At 44.5% G+C, this 14,805-nt stretch overlaps 1 protein-coding gene across 1 annotated transcript in view; it reads right to left on the reverse strand.

Moving 5' to 3' along the window:
- Positions 1–5,552: 5,552 nt before the first annotated feature.
- rsrc1 (arginine/serine-rich coiled-coil 1) overlaps positions 5,553–14,805 on the reverse strand; it is a 189,883-nt gene continuing 180,630 nt past the window's right edge. Inside the window, exons 8-10 of the mRNA XM_020507583.2 lie at positions 9,910–10,016; positions 8,477–8,593; positions 5,553–5,843 (exon numbers count right to left, since the gene is read on the reverse strand). Coding sequence (XP_020363172.1) covers positions 5,751–5,843; positions 8,477–8,593; positions 9,910–10,016 — 317 coding nt within the window. The 3' untranslated portion in view covers positions 5,553–5,750. The remainder of the gene's footprint in view (positions 5,844–8,476; positions 8,594–9,909; positions 10,017–14,805) is intronic.

A 14,805-nucleotide genomic window follows, 5' to 3' on the forward strand; every position in this document is an offset into this window, starting at 1 on the left:
GATTCTTCACAAAAAAATACAGTTTTATATCTTTATGTTTGAAGCCTGAAATGTGGCAAAAGGTCGTAATGTTCAAGGGGGCCGAATACTTTCGCAAGGCACTGTATGTTCACGCTCACAGTGACATTTCACTAGTACACGGGCAGCCTGGGAGTACGAGAGCTAACCACGATCCTCCATCTCTTTCCAAGTCTACCATCTGCCCCAGCCCACAAATAGAGCGGCAGTCTGGACCTGGCCAGCCCTCAGCCACCCCACTGCCCAGACAGTAATACAGAACACTGGGCTCTATTTGTGTACTGTGACTCACCTGACTCTCACTGGCGGATAGGTCAGCATTATAAGTCATTAAAGCTCTAAGAACAAGGAAAATAGATCTGACACATCTGAGGAAGCTGGACAGCCATCTTATTGTCATAACATCTCCTGAAGTTTGCTGACGACACAACAGTGGTAGGCCTTGATTACCAACAATGACGAGAACTCCTACAGGGAAGAGATGAGGGTCATGGTGCCAGGAAAACAATCTTTAATTCGATGTCAACACTATGAAGGAGCTGATTGTGGACTTCAGGACACAGCAGAGAGAGCATGCCCCCATCCTCATCGACAGGGAGAAGAGAGGGTGGAGAGGGTGAAAAGCTTCAAGTTCCTCGGAACATCACCGACAATCTGAAATTGTCCATGCACACAGACATGTTGAAGAAGGCACAATAGTGCCACTTCAACCTCAGGAGGCTGAAGAAATTTGGCTTGGCCCCTAATACCCTGACTACACCACTCGTGTCATGTGCGCGAGCTTTGCAAAATAAATTCAGAAATCTATTTTATTAAATTATTGCACCCACTGCTCGTGCGTGCCAACGAGTGTCTGTTGCCAAAGGCTAAAATAGAAGTCAGTTCAGTTTGTGACGCAGATCGCCTATCTCCTCATTGGTTTATAGAAGCAGGTACCCACGTTCCATTTCCTCATAGGTTATACCCATGTGGGTGACTGAAAGACAAACGAGGTCAGTGGCGTTAATGCACCTAATTTATGAAAGTTGCCAATCGCAATATAAAGTCCAGAGAAGAAAAAGGGAGGAGAGGAGAGATGACTAGAAACGATTCGGTTTAAGATTTTATGTGTGGATTAATTGTCAGAGTAGAAGACCTTGCGCATTTCAGGTAAAATAAAAACTCAATGTTTATAATCCCAGGACAAATTAGCTAGCAAATTGCCATAAATTAAACATTTATGGCAATGCTTTCAATCTGTCCCCAAATTAATGTAATTGGTTCAGAGTTTGTTTTGATATTTTAACCTGCGTGTGGTGATTTCGTTTGGTGTGGGGGGACAAAATACACTTATGCATGATGGCGCACGCGTGCAGCCGGTTTGGGTTCTGTGTAAGACCCTCACAAACGTCTACAGAAGCACTATTGAGAGCATCCTGTCGGGCTGTATCACCGCCAAACCTGGACGACGCTGGGCCAATTGTGCGCCGCCCTATGGAACTCCCAATCACGGCCAGTTGTGATACAACCTAGATTCCAACCTGGGTGTCTGTAGTGATGCCTCAAGCACTGAGATGCAGTGCCTGCGCAACTCGGGAGACCCAAAATGTAGTAACCAAAAAAGTGTTAAACATATCAAAATATATTTTATATTTGAGATTCCTCAAAGTAGCCAACCTTTGCCTTAACAGCATCCTGGAAAAATTCCCCATTCCTCAACAATTACAAGCATACCTATAACATGATGCAGCCACCGCTATGCTTGAAAATATGGAGAGTTGTACAGAGTAATGTGTGGAATTGGATTTGCCAATTCCACTGCTGCTCGATCATCCTATTTTTCTAACTTAATTGAGGAAAATAAGAACAATCCGAAATTCCTTTTTAATACTGTCGCAAAGCTAACTAAAAAGCAGCATTCCCCAAGAGAGGATGACTTTCACTTTAGCAGTGATAAATTCATGAACTTCTTTGAGGAAAAGATTATGATTATTAGAAAGCAAATTACGGACTCCTCTTTAAACCTGCGTATTCCTCCAAACCTCAGTTGTCCTGAGTCTGCACAACTCTGCCAGGACCTAGGATCAAGAGAGACGCTCAAGTGTTTTAGTACTATATCTCTTGACACAATGATGAAAATAATCATGGCCTCTAAACCTTCAAGCTGCATACTGGACCCTATTCCAACTAAACTACTGAAAGAGCTGCTTCCTGTGCTTGGCCCTCCTATGTTGAACATAATAAACGGCTCTCTATCCACTGGATGTGTACCAAACTCACTAAAAGTGGCAGTAATAAAGCCTCTCTTGAAAAAGCCAAACCTTGACCCAGAAAATATAAAAAACTATCGGCCTATATCGAATCTTCCATTCCTCTCAAAAATTTTAGAGAAGGCTGTTGCGCAGCAACTCACTGCCTTCCTGAAGACAAACAATGTATACGAAATGCTTCAGTCTGGTTTTAGACCCCATCATAGCACTGAGACGGCACTTGTGAAGGTGGTAAATGACATTTTAATGGCATCGGACCGAGGCTCTGCATCTGCACCTTAGTGCTGCTTTTGATACCATCGATCACCACATTCTTTTGGAGAGATTGGAAACCCAAATTGGTCTACACGGACATGTTCTGGCCTGGTTTAGATCTTATCTGTCGGAAAGATATCAGTTTGTCTCTGTGAATGGTTTGTCCTCTGACAAATCAACTGTAAATTTCGGTGTTCCTCAAGGTTCCGTTTTAGGACCACTATTGTTTTCACTATATATTTTACCTCTTGGGGATGTTATTCGAAAACATAATGTAAACTTTCACTGCTATGCGGATGACACACAGCTGTACATTTCAATGAAACATGGTGAAGCCCCAAAATTGCCCTCGCTAGAAGCATGTGTTTCAGACATAAGGAAGTGGATGGCTGCAAACTTTCTACTATTAAACTCGGACAAAACAGAGATGCTTGTTCTAGGTCCCAAGAAACAAAGAGATCTTCTGTTGAATCTGACAATTAATCTTAATGGTTGTACAGTCGTCTCAAATAAAACTGTGAAGGACCTCGGCGTTACTCTGGACCCTGATCTCTCTTTTGAAGAACATATCAAGACCATTTCGAGGACAGCTTTTTTCCATCTACGTAACATTGCAAAAATCAGAAACTTTCTGTCCAAAAATGATGCAGAAAAATTAATCCATGCTTTTGTCACTTCTAGGTTAGACTACTGCAATGCTCTATTTTCCGGCTACCCGGATAAAGCACTAAATAAACTTCAGTTAGTGCTAAATACGGCTGCTAGAATCCTGACTAGAACCAAAAAATTTGATCATATTACTCCAGTGCTAGCCTCTCTACACTGGCTTCCTGTCAAAGCAAGGGCTGATTTCAAGGTTTTACTGCTAACCTACAAAGCATTACATGGGCTTGCTCCTACCTATCTCTCTGATTTGGTCCTGCCGTACATACCTATACGTACGCTACGGTCACAAGACGCAGGCCTCCTAATTGTCCCTAGAATTTCTAAGCAAACAGCTGGAGGCAGGGCTTTCTCCTATAGAGCTCCATTTTTATGGAACGGTCTGCCTACCCATGTCAGAGACGCAAACTCGGTCTCAACCTTTAAGTCTTTACTGAAGACTCATCTCTTCAGTGGGTCATATGATTGAGTGTAGTCTGGCCCAGGAGTGGGAAGGTGAACGGAAAGGCTCTGGAGCAACGAACCGCCCTTGCTGTCTCTGCCTGGCCGGTTCCCCTCTTTCCACTGGGATTCTCTGCCTCTAACCCTATTACAGGGGCTGAGTCACTGGCTTGCTGGGGCTCTCTCATGCCGTCCCTGGAGGGGGTGCGTCACCTGAGTGGGTTGATTCACTGTTGTGGTCATCCTGTCTGGGTTGGCGCCCCCCCCCCCCTTGGGTTGTGCCGTGGCGGAGATCTTTGTGGGCTATACTCAGCCTTGTCTCAGGATGGTAAGTTGGTGGTTGAAGATATCCCTCTAGTGGTGTCCAAAAACTGTGCTTTGGCAAAGTGGGTGGGGTTATATCCTTCCTGTTTGGCCCTGTCCGGGGGTGTCCTCGGATGGGGCCACAGTGTCTCCTGACCCCTCCTGTCTCAGCCTCCAGTATTTATGCTGCAGTAGTTTATGTGTCGGGGGGCTGGGGTCAGTTTGTTATATCTGGAGTACTTCTCCTGTCCTATTCGGTGTCCTGTGTGAATCTAAGTGTGCGTTCTCTAATTCTCTCCTTCTCTCTTTCTTTCTCTCTCTCGGAGGACCTGAGCCCTAGGACCATGCCCCAGGACTACCTGACATGATGACTCCTTGCTGTCCCCAGTCCACCTGGCCATGCTGCTGTTCCAGTTTCAACTGACCTGAGCCCTAGGACCATGCCCCAGGACTACCTGACATGATGACTCCTTGCTGTCCCCAGTCTACCTGGCCATGCTGCTGCTCCAGTTTCAACTTCCACCTGACTGTGCTGCTGCTCTAGTTTCAACTGTTCTGCCTTATTATTATTCGACCATGCTGGTCATTTATGAACATTGAACATCTTGACCATGTTCTGTTATAATCTCCACCCGGCACAGCCAGAAGAGGACTGGCCACCCCACATAGCCTGGTTCCTCTAGGTTTCTTCCTAGGTATTGGCCTTTCTAGGGAGTTTTTCCTAGCCACCGTGCTTCTCCACCTGCATTGCTTGCTGTTTGGGGTTTTAGGCTGGGTTTCTGTACAGCACTTTGAGATATCAGCTGATGTACGAAGGGCTATATAAATAAATTTGATTTGATTTGATTTGATTTGCCCCAAACATAACACTTTTATATTCAGGACAAAAAGTTAATTGCTGTGCCAAATTTTTTTAGTATTACTTTAGTGCCTTGTTGCAAACATGATGCACATTTTGGAATATTCTGTACAGGCTTCCTTCTTTTCACTCTGTCAAGTAGGGTAGTATTGTGGAGTAACTACAATGTTATTGATCCATCCTCAGTTTTCTCCTATCACATCCATTAAACTCAGTAACTGTTTTAAAGTCATTATATTCCCTGAGCGGTTTCCTTCCTCTCCAGCAACTGAGTTAGGAAGGATGCCTGTGTAGTGACTGAATGATACACCATTCAAAGTGTAATTAATACCTTCACTATGTTCAAAGAGATATTCAATGTCTTGCTTTAAAAAAAAAAAAGTCCCATCTACCAACTGGTGCCCTTTGTGAGGTATTGGAAAACTTCCGTTGCCTTTGTGGTGTTTTAAATTCACTGTTCGACTGAGGAACCTTACAATTATCTGTATGTGTGCGGTACAGAGATGAGGTAGTCATTAAAAAAGTATGTTAAACACTATTATTGCACACAGAGTGAGTCCATGCAACTCATGATATGAATTGTTAAGCAAACTGGGGTATTATGTATAGGCCAGTGACAACAAAATCTCAATTTAATCCATTTTAAATTAAAAGTGGAACACAAAATGTGGAAAAAGTAAAGGGGTGTGAATACTTTCTGAAGGCACTGTAGCCTGAGAAACATCAGGTTCAAACAGTCTATTAAACAGGAATCAGTCTACTAATCAAGGCTTTTCTTCACCGGGGAGAATATTTATTCAAATTGAACTCAAACACAATTGACCAACGTTTGATACAGCCAACAGACAGTGCACATTTTCTAACTCCTGTCCCTACTCATGGTGAGGACAGGTGGATTTAGTCCAGGACCAAATTTTCTTCAGTTCAGACAATTCTATTGGTCCGGGGAGCTGCTGGTCCAATCAGGGCACAGGACTTCCCATGAGCCTCTCCTGGCGGAGGGACATCAGCCTGTTGAGCCACAGCTCCTCGGCCTTCTCCTTGTCCAGGAACAACTAGAGGAGAACACAGAAAGGAGCAAAGGACACTGGTTAGACACATATGGGTAGATAACAGAACACACAAACAACCAGACATGAAAGTTATAGGGGTGAGTGACAGGGTCTGGAGAAAAGTGTGTGTGCATTTGTGCATGTGAAAGAATCAGAGGGGAGATGTGTGGTTGAGAAAGTGAGGGATGAGTGGGTGCAACAATCAGATAACCTCTAGCAAGGTGTACATGTGTCTGTGTGTGCGTGCGTGCATGTGTCTGCAATGGGGGGGCATGGGCGTCTGCAATGATCCTGACTGAGCTCACTCTGGTGTGGTGCTCCGTCATACAGTGCCACCTCTTCCCGGCGCTCAGTGTGCTTTTTCACACAGGATGTGTCAAAGTGTGGGCAGCACACCTGCCACAATGGTCATGAGCCTGACACACGGGCCCTACTGAACTAACCCAGCATTGACCCCAACCTGGCACATGGCCATAACTTGACCACGAGTCAGCCACAGACCTGTGTTGATTGAAAGGTACTTCCTTTAGCTTGCCTGACATGGTCCTACGTGGCTCAGTTGGTATGAACATGGCGTTAGCAACAGCAGGGTCGTGGGTCCGAATCCCTATGAGGGCTACCCACGCAAAAAATATAAGCACTCACTGCTGTAAGTCTATTTGGATGAGTGAGTGTACCAAACATTAGGAACACCTGCTTTTTCAATGACAGACTGACCAGGTGAATGCTATGATCCTTTATTGATGTCACTTGTTAAATCCACTTCAAAACAGTGTAGATGAAGAGGAGATGGGTTAAAGAAGGATTTTTAGGCTTTGAGACAATTGAGACATGGATGTGAATGACAAAATACTTAAGTGCCTTATAATGGGGTATGGTAGTAGGTGCCAGGCGCACTAGTTTGTGTCAAGAACTCAACGCTGCTGGGTTTTTCACACTCAACAGTTTCCCTTGTGTATCAAGAATGGTCCACAAAGGATTCCAGCCAACTTGACAAAACTGTGGGAAGCATTGGAGTCAACATGGACCAGCAACTCGTGTATATGTGGCTTGCACAGCGTAACCAATGGAATAATCCCAAAAGTGCAAACCCCACTCACCAGGAATTTCGGACAGGCTCAATTGAACGCTCAAAGTATAAAAAAAAAAAATCACTTTTTGAACCCAGGTCAGATTAGCCATGATGGGATACTACTGGGGCTGCATGGCTGTGGTGAGTGACAGAAGTACCCTCACCGGACAGTTTATTAGGTACACCACCCTGTCAATGGACCCGTCCTGCCTGGTACAGGTTGTAGAATCCATGGCGTAAAGAATTTGGGCTATTCGAGGCCAAGGGGGGTTCGGGTGTACCTAATAAACTGTCCAGAGATGTGTGTCTAGTATATGTATGGATTATTGTCTAGAATGACGGACAGTTTATTAGGTACACCACCCTGTCAATGGACCCGTCCTGCCTGGTACAGGTTGTAGAATCCATGGCGTAAAGAATTTGGGCTATTCGAGGCCAAGGGGGGTTCGGGTGTACCTAATAAACTGTCCAGAGATGTGTGTGTGTCTAGTATATGTATGGATTATTGTCTAGAATGGATCATTTTATTTTCCCCATTGAGTATCATGTGCAGCACACTAAGAAGTAGTGTGCAAAATTCCCTGGTTATCCAAAATCTTTGTTAGAATTTTGAAACCCTACCAAGAGGCCTACATTCTCTGCCTTGATAAGAACATTTGTCAAGGGAACCATATGATTACAACCCGGTCACACAATTCACTTAAGGCAAATGTAAGTGCAGGTTTCTATTTTTTGTTTTCTACAATTTGGAGGTTAAAGACACCCTAAAGATCCACAGCAGCCTTTCACAGAGCACTGACAAAGAAAAACCCCTTCAAAAGACAGATCACCTCCATCTCTTCATATCCATTGTCTCTGTGTGTATATAATGACGTTTGATTTATCCAACGTGAGTCTGATAGCTTAGGAGAGCTAAATATGCAGTGTCTGGTGTGTAATGGCCTTGTAAATCACTCATCTCTCACCTTAAACACGACGACGCACACACACACACGGCCTAAACCACAGTATGGTGTGTACACCGTTCGCTGTGTGTTATCTAGGGTTCGACACGATGACTAGATCAGCCCCCCCCACCCCCATGGCCCAGGTTCTGGGGAGTCGCAGCAGTAACGAGTTTGAGATGACAGTATCTACAGTAGGGGTAATGGGGAATCATTATTCCTGATTGGCTCTCCCCCGCCTGGGGCATATTGCTGCCATAGATCAGGCTGTCGTGGGCTTGATCTGTATGTGTCAGGGCTAACTCACTTTCCCCCGCGGTGAGATAAATGACTCCACACAGCTCTTCCAAGGAGGGGGGGGGGGGTTTAAAGTTAGGCTTCATTTCCTATTCTAAGGCCTGACTCCGTGTGGATGGAAATGTTTGATCGTCATGGGGTAGGTGTGTGTGTGTGTGTGTGTGTGTGAGATTCTGAGGGGACATGTGTGGGTGATAAGTGGGCCCAACACCGTGAGACAATCTCTGCAATACTCCAGTAACGTTTCATATTCCTCGGTGTGTGTGTGCATTTGTGTGTCCCAATCAGAAAAGAGTGCGTGTGTGTGATAGGGGAGAACTTACACTGGGGTGTGCTAGCGTGTCGCTGTCGTTGTAGCGGATTGTGGTAGGTAGAGAGCTGACGTCTGTTAGGAGCAGAGGTGGGTCGTCCGGTTCCTGCTCGACTTTCACTAACTCGGTCTAAAAACACATACAGAATGCCAGTTGATCTAACATTACACAAGGGCTGCAAACTTTCCAGGTTCTCCAGATATCCTGGTTAGGGGATTCTAGACTTCCTGCTTATTCCCTCCTAATTCCAGGAATCGTCTAGTCGGCATTTCTGGAAAACCTAGGCATAACCTAGGAAAACCTAAGTAACCAGAATTTTGGAATTCTACATCACACCAAGTCAGATTACACATATCAATCACATGGTATAGTAGTGTAATATCCCATTTATTCATCACATCAAATTGTTTGACAAGAACAGCAAATGTGCCTGCTTGCACAAACAAGCTAGAACACCACTAGTGCAGAGCAATGACAAATCCAGCAGATGCAGTTTCGTGTTTGGCCAGAAGATGGCAGTGGGAGTATAGGTCTGAAGTACTAACTGGGTCTTCTGAGCTGTGTGTGTTTGAGTGCAACTTTGTTTAACACATTCACTTCCTGCAGCTGGGAGGGACACCGTTTTTCTTTGGTGTGAATAAATAAAACCTAAAACTGAGGATAGTGTATGTGGAGCCTGATGGAAAGGGTTAAGAACTTGACTTACCCTGTATCCTCATAATTTTATTAGGGCCTTATTTGAAGATGCCGGGTGTACATCGGTGGCTAATTGAGTGCTAACTGGAGAGGGCTGCAGGTGTTTGGCCCCTGGGAGCCTCCGGTTAGGGACTGTGCTTCTGAGCTGAGGACCCTTAACTACAAGAAGTATCTCAATTACATTTAAACTTTGGTCATTTAGCACACGCTCTTATCCAGAGCGACTTACAGCCTGTCACACCACTTACACGGGCCAGGTAGAGCCGTGATGAGTGAACGAGAGAGAGAGATAAAGAAAGAAAGAGCAACAGCACAGAGCGGTAGACATAGGTCCCGGTCTCAGTGCCTGGTGTAATCTATCAACCAGCTCCACTTGGACTGTCACCTTTAGTCCTAACCCTCCCAGGATCGGCAATGATTGCCAACAAATCTAATATCCTCCACGTTTTCTCAGGCAGGAGCATTTCAATAATGACTTCTGTGCTTCTGCCGCTGTGTCTGTGGCGACACAGAGAGAGGGCAAGGGACAGAGGCCCGCCGCAGTGGCTTTTGTGGCGGCCGAGCAGATCAAAAAAACCGGCAGGCCCCCTCTCTCCTCCTGAACAAACGGATGGAGCAAACGGCATTGAATGGGAATGGTTTAATTTGGGTCCGGGAGCCGCCCTCGGACAGATGGAATAAAAACTGGAGGGGGGAGGGAAAAATCAAATAAGAGAGTGAAAGAAGTGAAGGAGGGAGAGAAAACGCACCTTGACACCGTCTCGAGATGATTTGAAAGCCTGGGGAACAAAGGATTCGCTCTCAATGGCCTCTATGTCCTTTATCCTTCGCACTTGCTCCGCCAGCGACGTCCCCTCTGGAAACAGAAACACAGAAAGAGAGCGAGAGAGAGAGGAGGAAGAGGTTAGCAGTGTTAGGGGGGGAGAGGTCACACACACTGGGATTTGTTAGTCGCCCTCGAATCACGTTGACACAGCAGGGACATCAGGGGAAGTGAACAAAATTACATTTAGGATGCTTGACTCCAGGTTGATGTCCAGGTTCTCTGGTAGTAATGCTCTTTGGCACCTGCTAAGAAATCTCTGATGTGACCAAATCTTTGTATTATTTTAAAGGAGAGATTAGATAGGGGGTCTTGACAGGGGTCAGGGCTGGGGCCTACCTCCATGAAAGAAGACAAACAAACAACAGAGAAGGTTGATCTGTCCCAAATGACACCATATTGCCTATATTGTGCACTACTTTGACCAGAGCCCTATGGGCCAAAAGTAGTGCATTTGGGATGTACCTGAGGATCACAGTATATTTAGGAAAACTATAATTGTGATATATTGGATGATCAGTCATTGCCTCAAAAGCCCTGTCTATGAAATTAAGAGTAGTTTCATTTCACCAGGCTCATCCCTCAGCTGTTTACCAAAACAGAGGTGTCCGCTATGTTATTGTTTCAACTGTTGATTCCCCCTTTAAGCAAACCTCAGTGAGCACAGCAGATTCTCTTACAATGAAACTATTTAAAGTGTGAAAAAATCTAAATAAATCAAAATGGTACGCATCAAATTAAAAAGACGTAGGCGGAAGGCACATTTTTGATTTATGAACGTGTGTCTGGAAAGGTAGGAGCTGTAAGAGTCTGAACAATACTTTTCTTCTTTCGCCTGTCAATCTCTCCACCAATCAGTCAATATTCATCCCTCGCTTACCTATCCTTTCATCCTCCCCTGCACACTTCCATCTATCTAGCTGTCAATCTGAGAGACACTCCTGTCGGAGTTCCATGTAGAAGAGAGAGGTGCACAGAGAGAGACCTCCAGTGAGTCTGCATATGCTTCAATAATAGAAGCTGTGACTACAGTACCTGGTAGGGAAATTAAAGAGTTTCAATGAACAGGTGTGGGCTGTAATGGCTCACAATGAAAAACACAGATGCGTAAAATCGAGTGCGCACAAGAACACACACACATACACGGACAAATACACACACTCACACCGAAGACGCACCATTTTGAGCTAATGACAGGAATTAAATGCATCCATTAACTGTCACAGAGAAATTGTCACAACAGATCTTTCTGGGGCGCGTGTTTAATGAATAGAATCATATTTGTTCTGGTTTTCATTTGGTAAATGTGAGCGGCACAGCAACACAGACACACTTCTCAATTTTTGCCTCAGTCCACACTGCAGGCACGCACGCGTGCACACACACACACAGTGAGGTAAAAGTAACAAAATAGGAGGACATAATGTTATTCAAACAAACTTTGTTTCCATTTATATTTACTGGGATAATTGGACAACTGACTGACAACTGGAATTAAGCCTTCCATCCATGACAGTATGTCTTGTTACGTGACGAGAAGAGAAAGAAAAATAGATGTGGCTTCTCCAAAAATAGTTATTACCATGAATGTGCAGCAAGAGGGAGAACGGGAGCGCCGGCCCAATATCCTCCTGAAGACTGTGGCCTGTCCTTCACATGACAGGCCACAGCATCATCAGGAGTATTGTGCGCATATGTGTGTGTGTCCAAGTTTGAAGGAGAGACAAATCCGTCAAATGGTCAACCATGAATCCCGTTTATGCAATCAGTGAACGATGAATTCACCCTTCGCACTCCGAGGTAAGAGTCTTAATAAAGGACACACACACACACACACACACCGCAGCCCCCTCCCACCCTATCTGCCCAGATATATCAATGACAGCCCGTCGAGCAGGTGACAGAGTGGATGGACGAGGCCCACGGAATCCATTAAAGCCTCATACTTTTTGACAAACACATTATTGGTAGATAAAATGACTTCCATATACGGTTTGACAGATGTCAGTGGGGAAAGATATGTATTTCATAGAAAAATTAAAAATAATGGACTTTGAGAGAGAAGGCCGGGACCAGATACAGACCAGACAAAAATCAATACCCGCGCAGGCCGAGCAGCAGAGTGGAGAGCAGAGGGGTCAAAGTTAATATTGAATATTGACACATTATCCGGCTAATTAATTTAGCGGCATGACTCAATTGTCCCCACATTACTGGCAGGGCTCGTCTGTCCGGCGATGAGAGAAAGACCGAGAGAAGCGAGAGGGGGACATAAAGAGACAGGAGAAGACTAGAAAGAATGCCTTCAATGTACGACGGCTCAATATTTTCATTCAACTGCAGTATGATTCTCCATACAGTTATCCATCCAAAAATGGCTGTAAACAGTGAAGTAGGCCTTTAAATGGTTTTATGACCATTATGAGTGACCTGTTGGGGGTGTCAAACCAGAATGATCAATACACTAGACCATATTGAGAGTCCTTACGTTTTTCATCCTTGTCTTCACTGGTTATAATGAGCTTAATAATGGTTTGATTGATCTGCCTCTTAGGCTGTGTGTGTATGTGCATGTGTGTGTGTTAAGTGTGTGGGACGGGCAGAAAACACTTGCAAACTCATTACCAAAATTAGTCCAACAGCATCCTGATGAGCAACCTGGAATCAATAGCGTATTGTGCCCTCAAAATAGCTGTTTGTCTACTTCATTGATTAAGAAGGTGGAGAGGAGAGAAAATCAGTAACACCAATGAAAGAAAGCTGATTTCCTGAGCCATCCGGGACAAAGTGTGTGTGTCAGAGAGAGAAAGAGAGAGAGAGGGAGAGCAAGATGTCATTTCTGCTGCAGTGACAGAATCCAAACAGAGGATAGCGCTGTTTTACTCCAGATTTTTACAGTGCCAGACCGCCTTGTGTCAATCAGTAACAGCGAGAGCAGAATATATTGCTGCTAATGATTAATTCCAGTAATTGAGCACATACCTCGCAAGCTAAATGACGACGGCACTCATTTTGCCCGAGCAAATAAATAAGAGAAACGAACTGTACGTTGTGTCGAGGTCGGTCACAAATTAAAAGTACATTCAAAAAGGTGCTTTGGAGTTATATTTGCGGTAAGACAAGCAAAGACCACCCTAATGGTGACATTAAAATAAGAAATAAAAAATGTGAGCGGGTTAAAACGGCAAAAAAATTTGACTACTGTTGACATGGCGGATATAGTTGGACAGAGTAGAGCTGGCTTCGGTTGGGATGGCTGGCGCTTACCACAGGGAATGATTCTACGTGGTCCTGTCGGTTCAGAGCAATACCCCTGTTGTTTCATAAAATAACACTGCATTATCACAAACATCATTAAAGAAATTGCATGTACAGTACATACAGCAAAAGACAGCCAGACAGAAACACACAACCTCCCTCATCAGTGTCCCGGCTCCAATGAGTACCAGAGTCCCCTACCCCCCCTCCCCCTCTTATCACTGCAGTAAAATATGTCATTCAATGCTCAATTTAGGGGAATCGCCTCGCATTCGATTTTTTTGTTGCTCGCTAATTGATAGAAATTAAGGCATTAATCAAGCCACTAGCCATCAGTCAAGCTGCGGAAGATGAATACAAACTTTCATAATAACCACCTTCCCCATTTTAGGGCTCATTATCATACATTTTTAATGCAATTATGCTATTCTTTTACACTGAGCTCATAAATTACCCGCTCTTTTGTTGCCGGCTTGGCCTAGTAAAATCTAAAGTAATGCTTTGTAGTCTGATCTTTAAGGCAATTACTGGCTTCTTCAGTCTTTCATCTCCCTGCATTTCCAATAACCCTCGCCTCCAATGATTTATCCCTGCCACAACACACACACACGCAGATGTACACACACAGTCATGCACATGCACACAGAGAGACATACACAGATACTGTACACACACTTTTACTCACCTCTGTTTACCATCTTCCTTACCGGTACGGGTAAGGGTAACAGAGCAACTGGAGCAGCTATGTTCCTATTGGTGGATCAAAGTGTTCCTTCTTGAGGCCTAAACATGTTGTTTAATACATGACTGGGTCTGGGATTACGTCCAAACCAAATTGGATGAACACTGATCTTCTCAGTCCGAAAACATCCAAGTTATCACTAACCCAAAAATCCACGTTCAAACCAAATGTCCGATTATTGAACAGCGGAGCAAAACTAGGCCAACTGTACAATTTTCATATATCTGCCCGAGTTTATGCATGAGGATACATATCAATTCAATAGATTCTTAAAATCCATTAACCAGCATTCACCCTTAAAAGACACATTTTTAATCTATCCATCTGGCCCTGTCTGTTTGGGAGTGTCCCCCAAAGTGAACCCCCAGTGATTAAGCTTAGCTCTTCATCAGTGTAAACCAAAGCCATTGTGTGTGTAGGTGTTAGTAATGTGTGTGTACACACGCACACGTGAGTGCTACCTGCAGGTATTTATCTCCTCACAGATGACTCAGAATATCTTAAAACACATTCTTAGCCAGCCCATCGCTGCCCAGAGAAAAAGCAAAAACAGAAACAAAGGGTTATTAAAAATGTGTCTGGCCCGGTGGTCAGGTAATAGTTCTGGACTGCATTGATTACGGCGCTTCTGATGCTAGCCCTGAAAATGCATCAAGTGCGTAATGAGGAGCTATTAGGCCCATCGATTTGCTGATTTCAATTGATAGCTACCAGGCCAAAGCGGCACGTCAATATTTGCATAACTAATACCCTGCTGCCTGTCTGCTGCTCCCGGCCTTGACAAATGAGATCTCAATGAGGGGAGGAGAGGGAGTTGGATAG

The sequence above is a fragment of the Oncorhynchus kisutch genome, linkage group LG18, assembly GCF_002021735.2.
Source record: "Oncorhynchus kisutch isolate 150728-3 linkage group LG18, Okis_V2, whole genome shotgun sequence".
NCBI lineage: Eukaryota > Metazoa > Chordata > Actinopteri > Salmoniformes > Salmonidae > Oncorhynchus > Oncorhynchus kisutch.